Source organism: Papilio xuthus, unplaced genomic scaffold (genome assembly GCF_000836235.2).
Source record: "Papilio xuthus unplaced genomic scaffold, Pxut_1.1 DF826945.1, whole genome shotgun sequence".
Lineage (NCBI taxonomy): Eukaryota > Metazoa > Arthropoda > Insecta > Lepidoptera > Papilionidae > Papilio > Papilio xuthus.
This window is the reverse complement of record NW_013531704.1, coordinates 1966169-1977871: the sequence shown is the minus strand read 5'-3', so window position 1 is coordinate 1977871 and position 11703 is coordinate 1966169. Positions and strand designations below refer to the sequence as shown.

Genomic DNA, 11703 nt, shown 5'->3' with positions numbered 1-11703 from the left:
AATATAAATGCAATGCAAACTTATGCAATTTCTTAATCAATTATTAATTTAACAAATAGTTTTGTTTTCAGGTGAAAGTATTTACGCATTACGGAGACAAGAAATATTTTGATGCAAGGATGAAAAATATTCCTTATGACTAAATACATAATTTAAAATTTAAAATCAATAACTTTATCTTCTTACATCTTCTTTATAACTCTTCAAAGATCTTCGTAGTATATTAGAATGTAAGGGAACATTCACAGGCAAACCAATATCCATTTTGACATCGTTCGGTTGAATTTTGTTAGCAATTAATTTCTCACAAATTGGTTTATCTTTGGGTTCCAATATTGTTTCCTTACAATCGACCACTTCTCTCTTTTGTCTAGAAACTACAGGTTCATTTTGGTTTTGGTTATTTTGGGTTTTAACATCGGCAATGTTTGGTTTATTTCCATCGTTTTGTGGAATACCTTCATTTATATGTTTTAAATGATTATTTTCTTTATCAGATTTTACTTCTATATTATTTGGTTTCACTTCATCTTGGTTACCCTTTACTGCTATTGGCAAAGGTACATTTTGTGCCATATTACTGATGCTTGCTACATTGTTCTTTAATGAATCCTCACCTTCTTTATATGATTTTGGTTCATCTGCTGTATGTAAATGTTCTTTGTTCAAGTTATTATTTATTTCGTCAACATTTTGTAAAGGTTTTTCTATGTCTTTCTTAGCATTTTGTTCTTTATTAAGAATAGGTTGGTTTTGTTCTTGTTTGTTATTTTGTGCTTCAATCGGTTGTGGATTGACTTCGTTCTGTTTTGTTTTAGGTAAATTATTTTGAGCATTAAGATTGTGTATTTGTGATATTATTTTATTAATATTATCCTGTTTGTTTTCTATATTTTCTTCTTGTATGTTTTGATCTGATTTAATTTCATCCGGAGATTTTGGCAGATTTGCTTCAGGAGCCTTCTTTTCGCCGATAGCTTCTAAAGTTTCTGCTGCTTTTTTCGCTATTTCTTGTACCGCTTCATTGGCTATCTTTTGTAAAGGTTCAGCTTTTCTATCAGCTATATCTATTTGAGCTGCAGGTTTGTCAGTAACTCCGGATAAACTCTGTATAGCTATATTTGCAATCTTTTGTATACTTTCCACGGCGATCTTTTTAGCCTCAGTATCGTCCATTTCCTTTTTATCTTTCTCTAGTTCTTTTTTAGTCTTTAAAATTTTATGTAAAATCTCTTTCTGTTCTTTTATCAATTCTTTTTGTTCTTCTCCGTGTTGTTTTATAGTTTCTATGAGATGCTGTTTCTTTAATATGTCCATTTTCTCTTGAGTAGAGTCAGGTTTTACTTCCTTTGATTCCTCGATATTGTTAGTTTCAACTTTATCATTTCCATTACTTAATTTTGCTTCTTCTAGCTTTATTTTTAAATCTTTAGGATGAGTCTCTCCTGAAATTCCTATTACTTTGTCGTCTTTTTTAAGTTCTTGATCGGGTTCGATAAGTTTAAGCTTCGGATCTACTGGAATTGGATTTTCGGGGGATTTTTCGTTGGAATGCGACTCGGGCGGTACTGGATTGGGAGGCTGTACTTCGGAATCTTTTATAATCTCCTTCGGAGCCTTTTCTTCGACACTATTTGCTATAATGTCGCTTTTTACTCCGGCTACTGGTTTCACACCTAAAATATTAAAAAAAAATTGCTTTCACAACACAAGTTATTTCCTTTTTCTATTCCTTTGTGAGTTCGTGTATTGATTTTTAAGAGTTGTGTTATATAATTAATCGACCTTTTTCACACATACCTTCATCTTTCTCCATCTTCTGGAAGAAGTCTTCAACAATCTTGTCGATGCGCTCTTGTGTTATTAGTTTGTCATCGTATTTGCTCTCAGCGGCCTGCAGGTTGGCGTACGTGCCAAGAACCAGGATGATCAGACCAAGTACTAATATAATCTGCAATTTTTCATTTATATTAAAAAAAAATAATATACATTTTCTTTAATCTTACTTATATTATAAGTGTCTATTCTTGGATGTATAGATAGATGTCCAGAAAGGCTACATGGATCTAGATGAAACTAGCACAGATGTAGAACATAGTCTAGAAGAACACATAGGCTACTAATTAAGTAAGCTACTGTCTACATAAGTAATCAAGTATTTTTTCTATTTGTTAGTACACTTTAGTCACAGTAACTACTAATCAGATTTGAATAATTCTTTTTACAGTAGGAATTAAAATTATTAAGAAAGGTTATTTATTATAGGCTGTATAACATCAATCTAAAATATTAACGGGCTGACATAAGAGCAAATTAAAATTAATCAAAGCATTAAAGTGTACTTACTTTAGCCAGCAATCTTTCATTGGTATTCTTAAAGGTGACATTGATGAAGCAAGCTGCAGGAAATACCACACAGATTAGTACTCCGATGGTGGACCCGAGGAGTCCTAACACAACTTCAATGTCTGGTAACAAGAGACTGACGAAAAGGGCCACTGCAATGATTGCCACTGTGATGCAACGGAAAGTTGTAACCGGAATTGAATGGTTTATTATATGATCATGTTGCGCTGGATGTACCTGAAAATATAAAGCATTTTTATATTAATATCTATGTATTTATGATGTGAGATGTGAACAAATGAGACATTGTAAACCAAATTGTAATCCACGAATTTGTTAACGCTAAATAAAAAGTTTAGTTCGAAAGTTTGTGATATTGACTAGTGTGATGAAACAGTAGGATGTCCACTCTATAAATAATTTGAATATAAATTAGATATGAAACTTTGTGTAGTAAAAAATTAAATAAAAAAAGGAAAGACACATTTTCTAACACAATACTTCCGTACAAAATAATATATTGTTGAATTAATGAATGAATACCTTTTTGTATAGGAATGAGTAAAGACTGGCTCTGCAAGGGAATATGATGAGCGGGAAGCTGAAGGCGAGCGACATCACGAAGCCCAGTTTGATGACGTCACTGCCCAACGTCGGGCTCAGGCTCATAAGTATGTTGCCTGCAACAAATTAATAAAGTTATTGTTGACCCCTTCTCCTATAAATGATCAAAAAAAAATTTAATTTGTTATAATTGTAATTATAAATATATTAAATTATATTTAAATATTTATCAAAAAATTTAATTTATTTTTTAAAATTTAAAAATCATGTTCATATAATATCCCTCATATTGATATACTCACCTGATATATTCTGTGAACTAAACGCAACATATCCAAAAAATCCTAGTGTAAAGTACACCGCTGTGCAAATGTTGATAGCATTCTTTGTCACTAGGTTCATCTTCTCCAACGACAGAGATGGCAGTGATTCAAAGATCTCAAACAGTTGCCTAAAAAGTTTTAAAATAAAATTATATAATGTACATTCAATCTATTCATACAAGTAAACAGTTTATAAGATTTAATAACTATAATAATATGAACTTAGGAAGAGAAAAGTATCTTACTAATGGATGGATGGATTTTAGAAGTTATTTCCATAATAGCTGCATGAATCTGGATGAAATTTGATATTAAATGGTTTTATGCCCCTACACTGTCTGGAAGAATGCAAAGGCTACTAATAAAATTTCCTAATTAAGCATGGATGGAATCACAGATGACTGTTAGTAAATTTAAAGTATTGAAGGGACTTTTTTATATACTTACGTTTGACAAAACAGAGCCATAGAGAATATAGGCACACATTGCAATACTCCGGACGGCTTCCATGTCTCAATGCGAATGTGCCAGTCACTGGTCAATAACTGAGATGTTGCTTCGAAAATCACCTGAATTAAATCCATGCATACATAAACTTATACATTAGTGTGATGTCATTAGTATTATATACCAGTTGCAACAAAACACATACTTTAATAACCAAACAGAAGTAGAAGCATATTGTTGCCGCACTGACATTACTCAGACTGTCCACATTTTTTAATAATCCCAACGGCAATACACATACTAATGACACTATTACCATTATTGAGGTCCTGAAAATTTTAAAAAGAATTACCAAATGTAACTCCTAAAAGATATTATAATTTTAGAAATGTGAGCTTAAATAATTAACATAGTTTTTTTCTTGCAATAAAAAAGTATGACTAACAAAAAAAACTATAGAGTCTTATAAACACTAATTAAGTTTAGATTTGAATAATTTTAAGTCCCTAATCAATTCAATAATATTTCATTGTCACATAAAATATGTAAAATGATAAATGCTCATGGCATGTATTTACCTTAAAATGTCACTTTGGTTAATATTAAGCATCTTTGCAATGATTTGAGGTCCCAAGTCACCAACCACCACAAAATATGCTATGCAGGTACCCATTAGAAAACCAATAATACCAAGCTCTATGGCTAACTTACCCGCTGGTCCGAATACATGAAATGCTAAAAAATAGAACGGAATTTGTGAATTTTTATGCTAATACGTAATAAAGAACGAAATACAAGTGTTTGTGAACTTGTTTTGAATAAAAATGATTCCAAGGATAAATAACCTATTCTCTTAGCGGGTGATCCAAAATTTTTGCACTAAGCCGATAAAACGAAGTAAAAAGAACGTTACTGACCTTACCTAAAAATTCAAATGTCCGTCTCCTTGTGATAATAGCAGATTTAAGTAAAAAATGGCAACAGAGCCTTGACACAAAACCCATCAGCAAAAGTATTAAACCAGCTAATATTACTCCACACTGAAATGAGTTATTCACTATTGTATAGTATTACCGTATTAAGTTTAAGATTTGTTTACATTTAACATTGAATTTGTGAAATGTAAGGAATTTATGATATTTCAATATATTTATGGAACAATTAGCATGCTCAAAGAACTGACTGTGTTTAATTAGTACTACTATTTATTTTTTATATGAAAAGTAGGTTAATCAAACAAAAATAGTGCTACGTATACTTTTTTCATGTCTGAAATTGAAGATACTTACTTGTTGAAAACAGAAAGGCATAGCCAATATACCAACTCCTATTATACTATTTGCTAATGTTATCGATTGTCCTGTGGTACCCATTTTCTCTTCTGTATAATATTTAACAAATTATTTGTGAAACTTTAAACACCAATAATAGAATAACACAACATAATGATGTGCTTTTGTTATGACAGTTTTTGAAATTGATATTTGACATTTGTTTAGACTTTAGCCGTTGTTGCTATACTACTCAATGTATTGTCAAGTGTAGCCATATCAATAAAATGTAGTGTAGAGATAATAATGAGTTTTTGGTGAAATTTAAAGCCTCAGGAAAGCCCACTCTTATTTTAGTCGTATTTTCTTATTAATAATATAAGTGAATGATCTTCCTAAATTAGATTGCATATTCTAAAACAGGGCAAACTGATACCACAAATGCTTTATACTTAAAAACCACTTTACATGCAACCACTGCGGGAGCTCTCGTTTTCACCACATCTATTAGTAGAGCCACACGAAAGAATATGTCGGAACACTTCACGGACAGGATAAAGATTCATTTAAAAGAGCTATATTACAAATTTTGTTATGATGAAGGCTCTGAAGGAAACTATGAAGATTTCTTTCGACTCAAAAAAGAAAAGTGGCAGTGCTACAAAAAAACTTTTTTTTAATTAACAAATTTTAAAGGGATGTTTCGAGACAAATAAATAAACATACTTGCGTTTTATGACGTTTATTAATAATTATCTTTGGTAATTTATTCTAGTAATGATGGATATTTTGAAATATTGTTAATATTTAGTTGCTTAATAAAATGATTATATTTTAGGTACATAGAAATTGTGCCGGTTTTTAAATAATAGTTCCTCAAATCTAACCAAACTAGTATGCTATCTGTTACAAATCAAGTTTATCATAATTTAACAGTTGTTAATACTGTTATCCATAACACATTAATTTTAGCAAGTTTTAGCTAATTAAGCATGCATTTCGATTGCGACAATATTTTAACAGATAAAATATCTTTTAAAAGGTGTTTTAGCAATACATATAAGATACTAAAACTGGCACTCATTACAAATTCAAAAAGTTTACCACACATTGAACATTCATAATTCGAAATTTAAAATGAATTTTAATAATTTTGCATCATCTTTTTAGTTTTTCTATGTACCATTAAGTTACATAATGATTATGATTACACCGTATGATATTTAAAATATTATATTAACCTTAGAAATTACTTATTATCTACTATTATTAATAGACATCAATTACACAGAAAACAATATAAATGGCACCTAAAAATTAAAAGACAATTATGGGTTCCCAAAAACATGCGCTTCAAAACATGTCTTTATTCTTCTATTTTTTTTCTACAAGTGTTTGGCAATGGACACTGACAGTAAATGTAATCCTTGTTTTAGAACACATTTAATATTTAAGTTATATTAAAAGCATACAAATGACTGTTTAAGAAAATTTTATCTGTAAGGTTGAAAACATCCAGCATTTATGTAGAAGAAAGCCTAAGAATATAATTATGCTTATATATTAAATAGGTATGCAATATTGTTAAAACACATTTATATAATGGCACAAAACATAATTTGATAAACAACAATGTTTTAAACAATGAAGAAATTAAAAATACCTCCTCCAATATTTAAAAAAATTAAACAATTGAACATTAAAAGTAATCGCGCATTTCTCCTCTTTGACGGAGAAATTAATACTAAACCTTATTACTATATCAATCACACCCTAAGAAAAAATAACGTTATAAAATAAATTGAATTAATTAAAAAATATGTTTTAAAATAAATAACAATTATAATAAAACCTTTGGACTAATCACTTTAGTTTTCAATGGCAAGTTACACATGTTTGTAATTAGTATAGTCTTGGGTTATTTTTTTATAAAAATATGATCTTTGGGTTACCAATACTTAGTGAAATTATTAAAAAAAATAATTTATCTAACATCTAACATTTCTGTGATGTTATAACATAAAATACAATAAAAGTTTGTGTAAAATATAAATAGTGCTAAATAAAATAATTCTATTTTAAAACTGAAACAAAAACCTTAACCTTTTCTAGTTTATTTTCTTTTCATTGGTTAATAATTCCAGCAGTTGTTCAGTTGTTTTATTTTCCTTTTCAAACTTTTCCATCTTCTCTCTCGGGACAGTACCTTTTAGTAATATGTCTATATTGTTACGTAGACGTTTTAGTGGAGACAAAGATTCATTTCGACATGGTGTATGTCCCATTGCCTCCAATGATTCTATCAGAAGATCATCAATTAGGCGCTTGTTAAATCCTGTTAAAATAAAATTTAATTTATCATATAATACTAATTTTATTCATACCTAAAAATAAGGCTATGTATTTACAAATAGTTACAACCATAGATATATATTTCTATTTTCTGTGAGTTCTCAAATTTAATTTTTTGTTTTTTACTTATAAATTTTTAATGTTTAAATTATTTTACCCTAGTGCAGATACACTTTAAAGTAAATTTATATCAAAACCATAGCAATTTCTAATCAAAACATCTTAAATAATAGGAATTTTATGCAAACAAAAGTATTTTAAAGCGTTTAGGTTTGCACAAGCGATAAAAAAATTGAAACCGAAGAAACCCAACCATAACCAACACCGTTTATCTGTAAATACCAACACCATTATTATTAACGGAATGTAAATGAACTCACTTATAGAAAAATTACCCATGATATCTGCTATGTCGCCTTCTGCCTACAAAAAGATGACATTTTTCTAAATATAACACTGACAAAGCTGGATCACAAACAATCAAAATACTTCACAGAAGCACACAAACACTCAAAACCCTGTTTTGGACCAAAAAAAACTTTCAAATTAAACACACAAAATAAATGATGATTGTGCAATAAATGAGTCAGTCATTGTAATGTGAATATGAGTGTTTTTTGTCTCTACAAAATCCCATTTATGTCTGTCTTTGGACCTTTGTAAATGCTTAAATTTGTCCTGTAAATAGTTTCAAATAGAATAATGACATATGTAGTGTAGTGTGTGAGAAATGGGTTCCTGTTATTGGCGCACACACACAGGAAGCAATGTATGCTAAATCCAAAATAAAACATCCAGTGCACTCATGTTTATGTATGTGACCAAAAATCATCTTAATAAAATAAATATTTACGCACCTAAATATTTAAGTTTTTCTTTACTCGCAATCATGGTGAAGAGAAGAGCCAGCAAGAACCTCATTCTTGATAAAGTCATAATAGATTCAACTTCAATTTCATATTTCTGCGTTGAGTCATCCTCTTGCACAGGTGCCTCCTCTGCGCCATCCATCATGCATGTCTTAGCATGGTTTGCTAAATGGGCTTTCAACTTAAAGAATTGTGAACATTTCTCACACTTGTATGGCAGGTCTTTACCATGAATATTCCTCATGTGCGCCTTCATATGTGGTAATTGAGAGAAAAAGAGGGGGCACATAGCACATTTGAAAGGTTTTTCACCCGTATGACGTCTAATATGAAGCAACAAAGCATTCGAATGTGTGAATGAACGATCACAAATCCTGCAAGGATACGGTCTATCTCCTGTATGACATCTGCGATGTACATTCAACTGTGTAGACTGCGTAAAGCGTTGACCACAATCTGGACACTTATGGGGACGTTTCTTCTCATGTGTACGTAAATGCTCAGTTAAATGTCCTTTAAGTTTCTTCTTACAGATTGGGCACTGTATTAATAACCCCGCATGGCAGATCTGAACATGTCTTCTCAATGATGTTAGTCGTAGGAACTCTTTCCCGCAGTGCTGGCACACATAATCTTTTATTTTTAAATGGCCTTTAATGTGAAGGGCTAGATTACTTCTGCTGTCATAGCTCATGTCACAAACGGTACACTTGTACTTGCCAGTAATGAGGTGTTCTTTTTCATGCTCATGCAGTAGTACATGATGTGTAAATTGCTTGTTGCAAAATATACACTTGATAAACTCTTCATTCTTTACATGGATCAACATGTGCTGATCCAATTTCTCTTTCAACAGAAATGGTTCCTCACAAATAGCACAAATATAATGATTGGCAACTTTCATTCCTCTTGAGTGCTGCAGCTTCATATGAGTGACCATATTTTCTTTTATATAAAATCGTTTATAGCAATACTTACATGTGTATGGTACCACTTTAAGATGTACATAGATATGTCTGCGCATAGAGGTTTTATTGATGAAGAATTTCTTACAGTAATCACATTGGAAAACTCTCCGCTTTGCAGTTGTACTGTAAGTAAGACATTGTTTTGCCATCCATGATAATTCCTGTGCTCTTTCTTTTTTTTTAACTGATCTTTGGCTTTCAGGCTCAGATGATTTTTTCTTATTTCTTTTTTTCGCACCACCTTTACGTCCTTTATCAGATTTACTTTTATTTTGATCACTCAAACCACTTTCATTGTTGTTTAATGCTGAAGATCCTGGTGTTTTCACTGTCTTCTCTTTTGCATCCAGTTTCTTTGGTTGATTGTCCTGAATCTTTAATTCAGTTTTTAAAATGTTATCCAGAAACTTTAAATGCACTCTCTTTTTGACTTTTATCCGTCCACTTTTGGACATTAAGCCACTTTTGACTACATCCAAGTGCGGCTTTAACTCAGGTTTAGATTTTTTCTTGAATTTATCTTTAAGAAGGTGACCATTCTTAAGAAATAATCGCAATTTGTCTTTTTCTCCCAAGTTCTCTTCATTAGAGGGTCTTTTCATAACTATGTGAGAATTTTTCCCATCATTTATACCTGTTGGTGATTGACGATTTTTATCAGAACTTTTAGACGAGGCCTTATTAGACCCCTTTATTTTATTTTTAACATTAGCCATTGTGAACACTGGGATTCATTAGTAAGAATTCATTTTATCAATATGAGAAATATGTTACAGGAGCAAGCAAGAGTAACCACCACCAAGGAAGAACGAATTAGTACAGGCGTCGCTTGAATATAACGTGAGGTATGTATATTCTACGATAGCGTCTGCCGCGCACCGCACAATACTTACATGCACTGTTTGCATTAGAGATTCGATAATCACCTCTGCAACACTTAGGAAATGATGGCTCTAATGTGCGAAGGACGAAGTCACTGCGTGCCTTTTGTCTTGTACGAATATAGATATTACCTTGTTCTACAGCAGTATAAAATATAACGATTCATCCATTGTATTCAACACCTTGATCCTGATTTCGACTCCCGCACGCAACCTTTATATACACTTGTTCTACTTTAATTAAGTAATATATTTAATTCACGAAAGAAAACGATATCGAGCGAAGATTAACGATGGCAATTTGTACATAAAATTAACATTTTTACTTTAGGACATCGCACAAGAGACAGAGACGCAAAAACGCGCCTGTCAATAAAGGTGACGAAGAGGAAGGCATCAGTGACATCTAGCGGTCGATGATGTCGAAATAGGCATTTCAATTTTTCAATGAAAACACACCACTTCCACTTATTTTTATTGTTTCAATTTAATAAAATACATGAAATGGTATAAATAATGTTACACACTGGTTTTAAATCGATATTTATATGCCATTTCAATATGAACTTACACAATCAACCCGAGATAAGGAACAGAATTTCCATTGGAAGAAATTTTAATCGATATGCTCGATTAATGAACGTAAACAACTTGTCGTTTATCATTTATTAATATCGTTTTATAAATAGCTATTGACCATTTAGCAACATTTTAAAGCATATTTTTCGCGATAAACATTACACATGGAAAAGCAACTAATGTTTACAAGTATCGATTTTATAATGATATATTATGACGTAGGTTTTGTAATAAACGACAAATTAGAATTTTATTACATTTTTTTAACGAAGCTTCGACATATTGTTTATTTTATATTACAATTCATCGTCATTGTATTTTATAAAGTCACTTTGTAATTTGCAACGTTGATGTCTTTTTAATAGTAAGCGCACTTTGATACTAAAGACATCAACGTTAGTCTTTTCTTTTTGATACAATGTGTTATGTTAATAGCCAATAATGTTATTCCGTCATTCATATTAACATATTTATTACGGTAATAATTAAATATTCACAATTTCACACATAGACTATCAGTTAGTTCCTACAATTTTACTTTAAATGTCAACCATAACTTTAAAAATCGCTTTTAGAATTTTAAATAATTAAATAATTTATTAAATAGATTCGTGTATGGGACAGTAGTTAGTTTAAACTTAAATGTGGAACGAGGACATGTGTGGCTCGTAAACAAGCGATCTTTAATAACTAGCTGCTAGATCTTTAACAAAAGCTACATGTGTTCTTGCAGACTACGTTGCCTCTATGCTAAATTTTAGCGAGATCAATTTATCCCTTTAGCTGTTAGTAAATCGCCCTAAACTGATTACTTTTTGTTCATTTGCTCAGCTTAACAGATGATTGCGTTACATTTTGTTCCACATAATAATCGTTAGCTTTATGGCCCTAAGCATTATGGTCGCGCGCTCAAAATTATAGCAGATGCTTTCCCCATTGTGACCGAACAATGGGCTTGGCTTGCACCACATTGAGCCAAACCCGCGCACCCATGAGCTTGCATAATGTACCGGACGATGACATTGTATAGACAACAATCCAATTTTGTGAGCTCTTCTATATTCGTTTGTTTTAAACTTCGACTTTTTGTTTTGAAATAAAAA

The 11703-nt window shown here is 31.1% G+C and overlaps 2 protein-coding genes across 6 annotated transcripts; both read right to left on the bottom strand.

The window, feature by feature from the left end:
• Positions 1-156: 156 nt before the first annotated feature.
• Positions 157-5168, bottom strand: LOC106121197 (putative sodium-coupled neutral amino acid transporter 10). Of its 2 annotated transcripts, XM_013316722.1 has the most exons (10): positions 4970-5168; positions 4603-4720; positions 4259-4415; positions 3886-4009; positions 3681-3802; positions 3213-3361; positions 2890-3026; positions 2347-2583; positions 1801-1951; positions 157-1676 (listed from the first exon to the last, which is right to left on the bottom strand). In XM_013316722.1, the coding sequence occupies exons 1-10, from the start codon at positions 5051-5053 to the stop codon at positions 175-177; spliced, it is 2781 nt and encodes a 926-aa protein (XP_013172176.1). In that variant the 5' UTR covers positions 5054-5168; the 3' UTR covers positions 157-174. The 2 variants fall into 2 exon arrangements, with proteins under 2 accessions (XP_013172176.1, XP_013172177.1); XM_013316723.1 differs by lacking the exon at positions 4970-5168 and having other exon boundaries at positions 4598-4690.
• Positions 5169-5475: 307 nt separating this feature from the next.
• Positions 5476-10558, bottom strand: LOC106121366 (zinc finger protein 660). 4 transcript variants are annotated; one of them, XM_013317011.1, is made up of 3 exons: positions 10034-10557; positions 8161-9774; positions 5476-7286 (listed from the first exon to the last, which is right to left on the bottom strand). In XM_013317011.1, the coding sequence occupies exons 2-3, from the start codon at positions 9740-9742 to the stop codon at positions 7060-7062; spliced, it is 1809 nt and encodes a 602-aa protein (XP_013172465.1). In that variant the 5' UTR covers positions 9743-9774; positions 10034-10557; the 3' UTR covers positions 5476-7059. The 4 variants fall into 4 exon arrangements, with proteins under 4 accessions (XP_013172465.1, XP_013172466.1, XP_013172464.1 ...); XM_013317012.1 differs by having other exon boundaries at positions 10154-10557; XM_013317013.1 differs by adding an exon at positions 7684-7726 and having other exon boundaries at positions 7199-7286; positions 8161-10558.
• Between the last annotated feature and the right edge of the window lie 1145 nt (positions 10559-11703).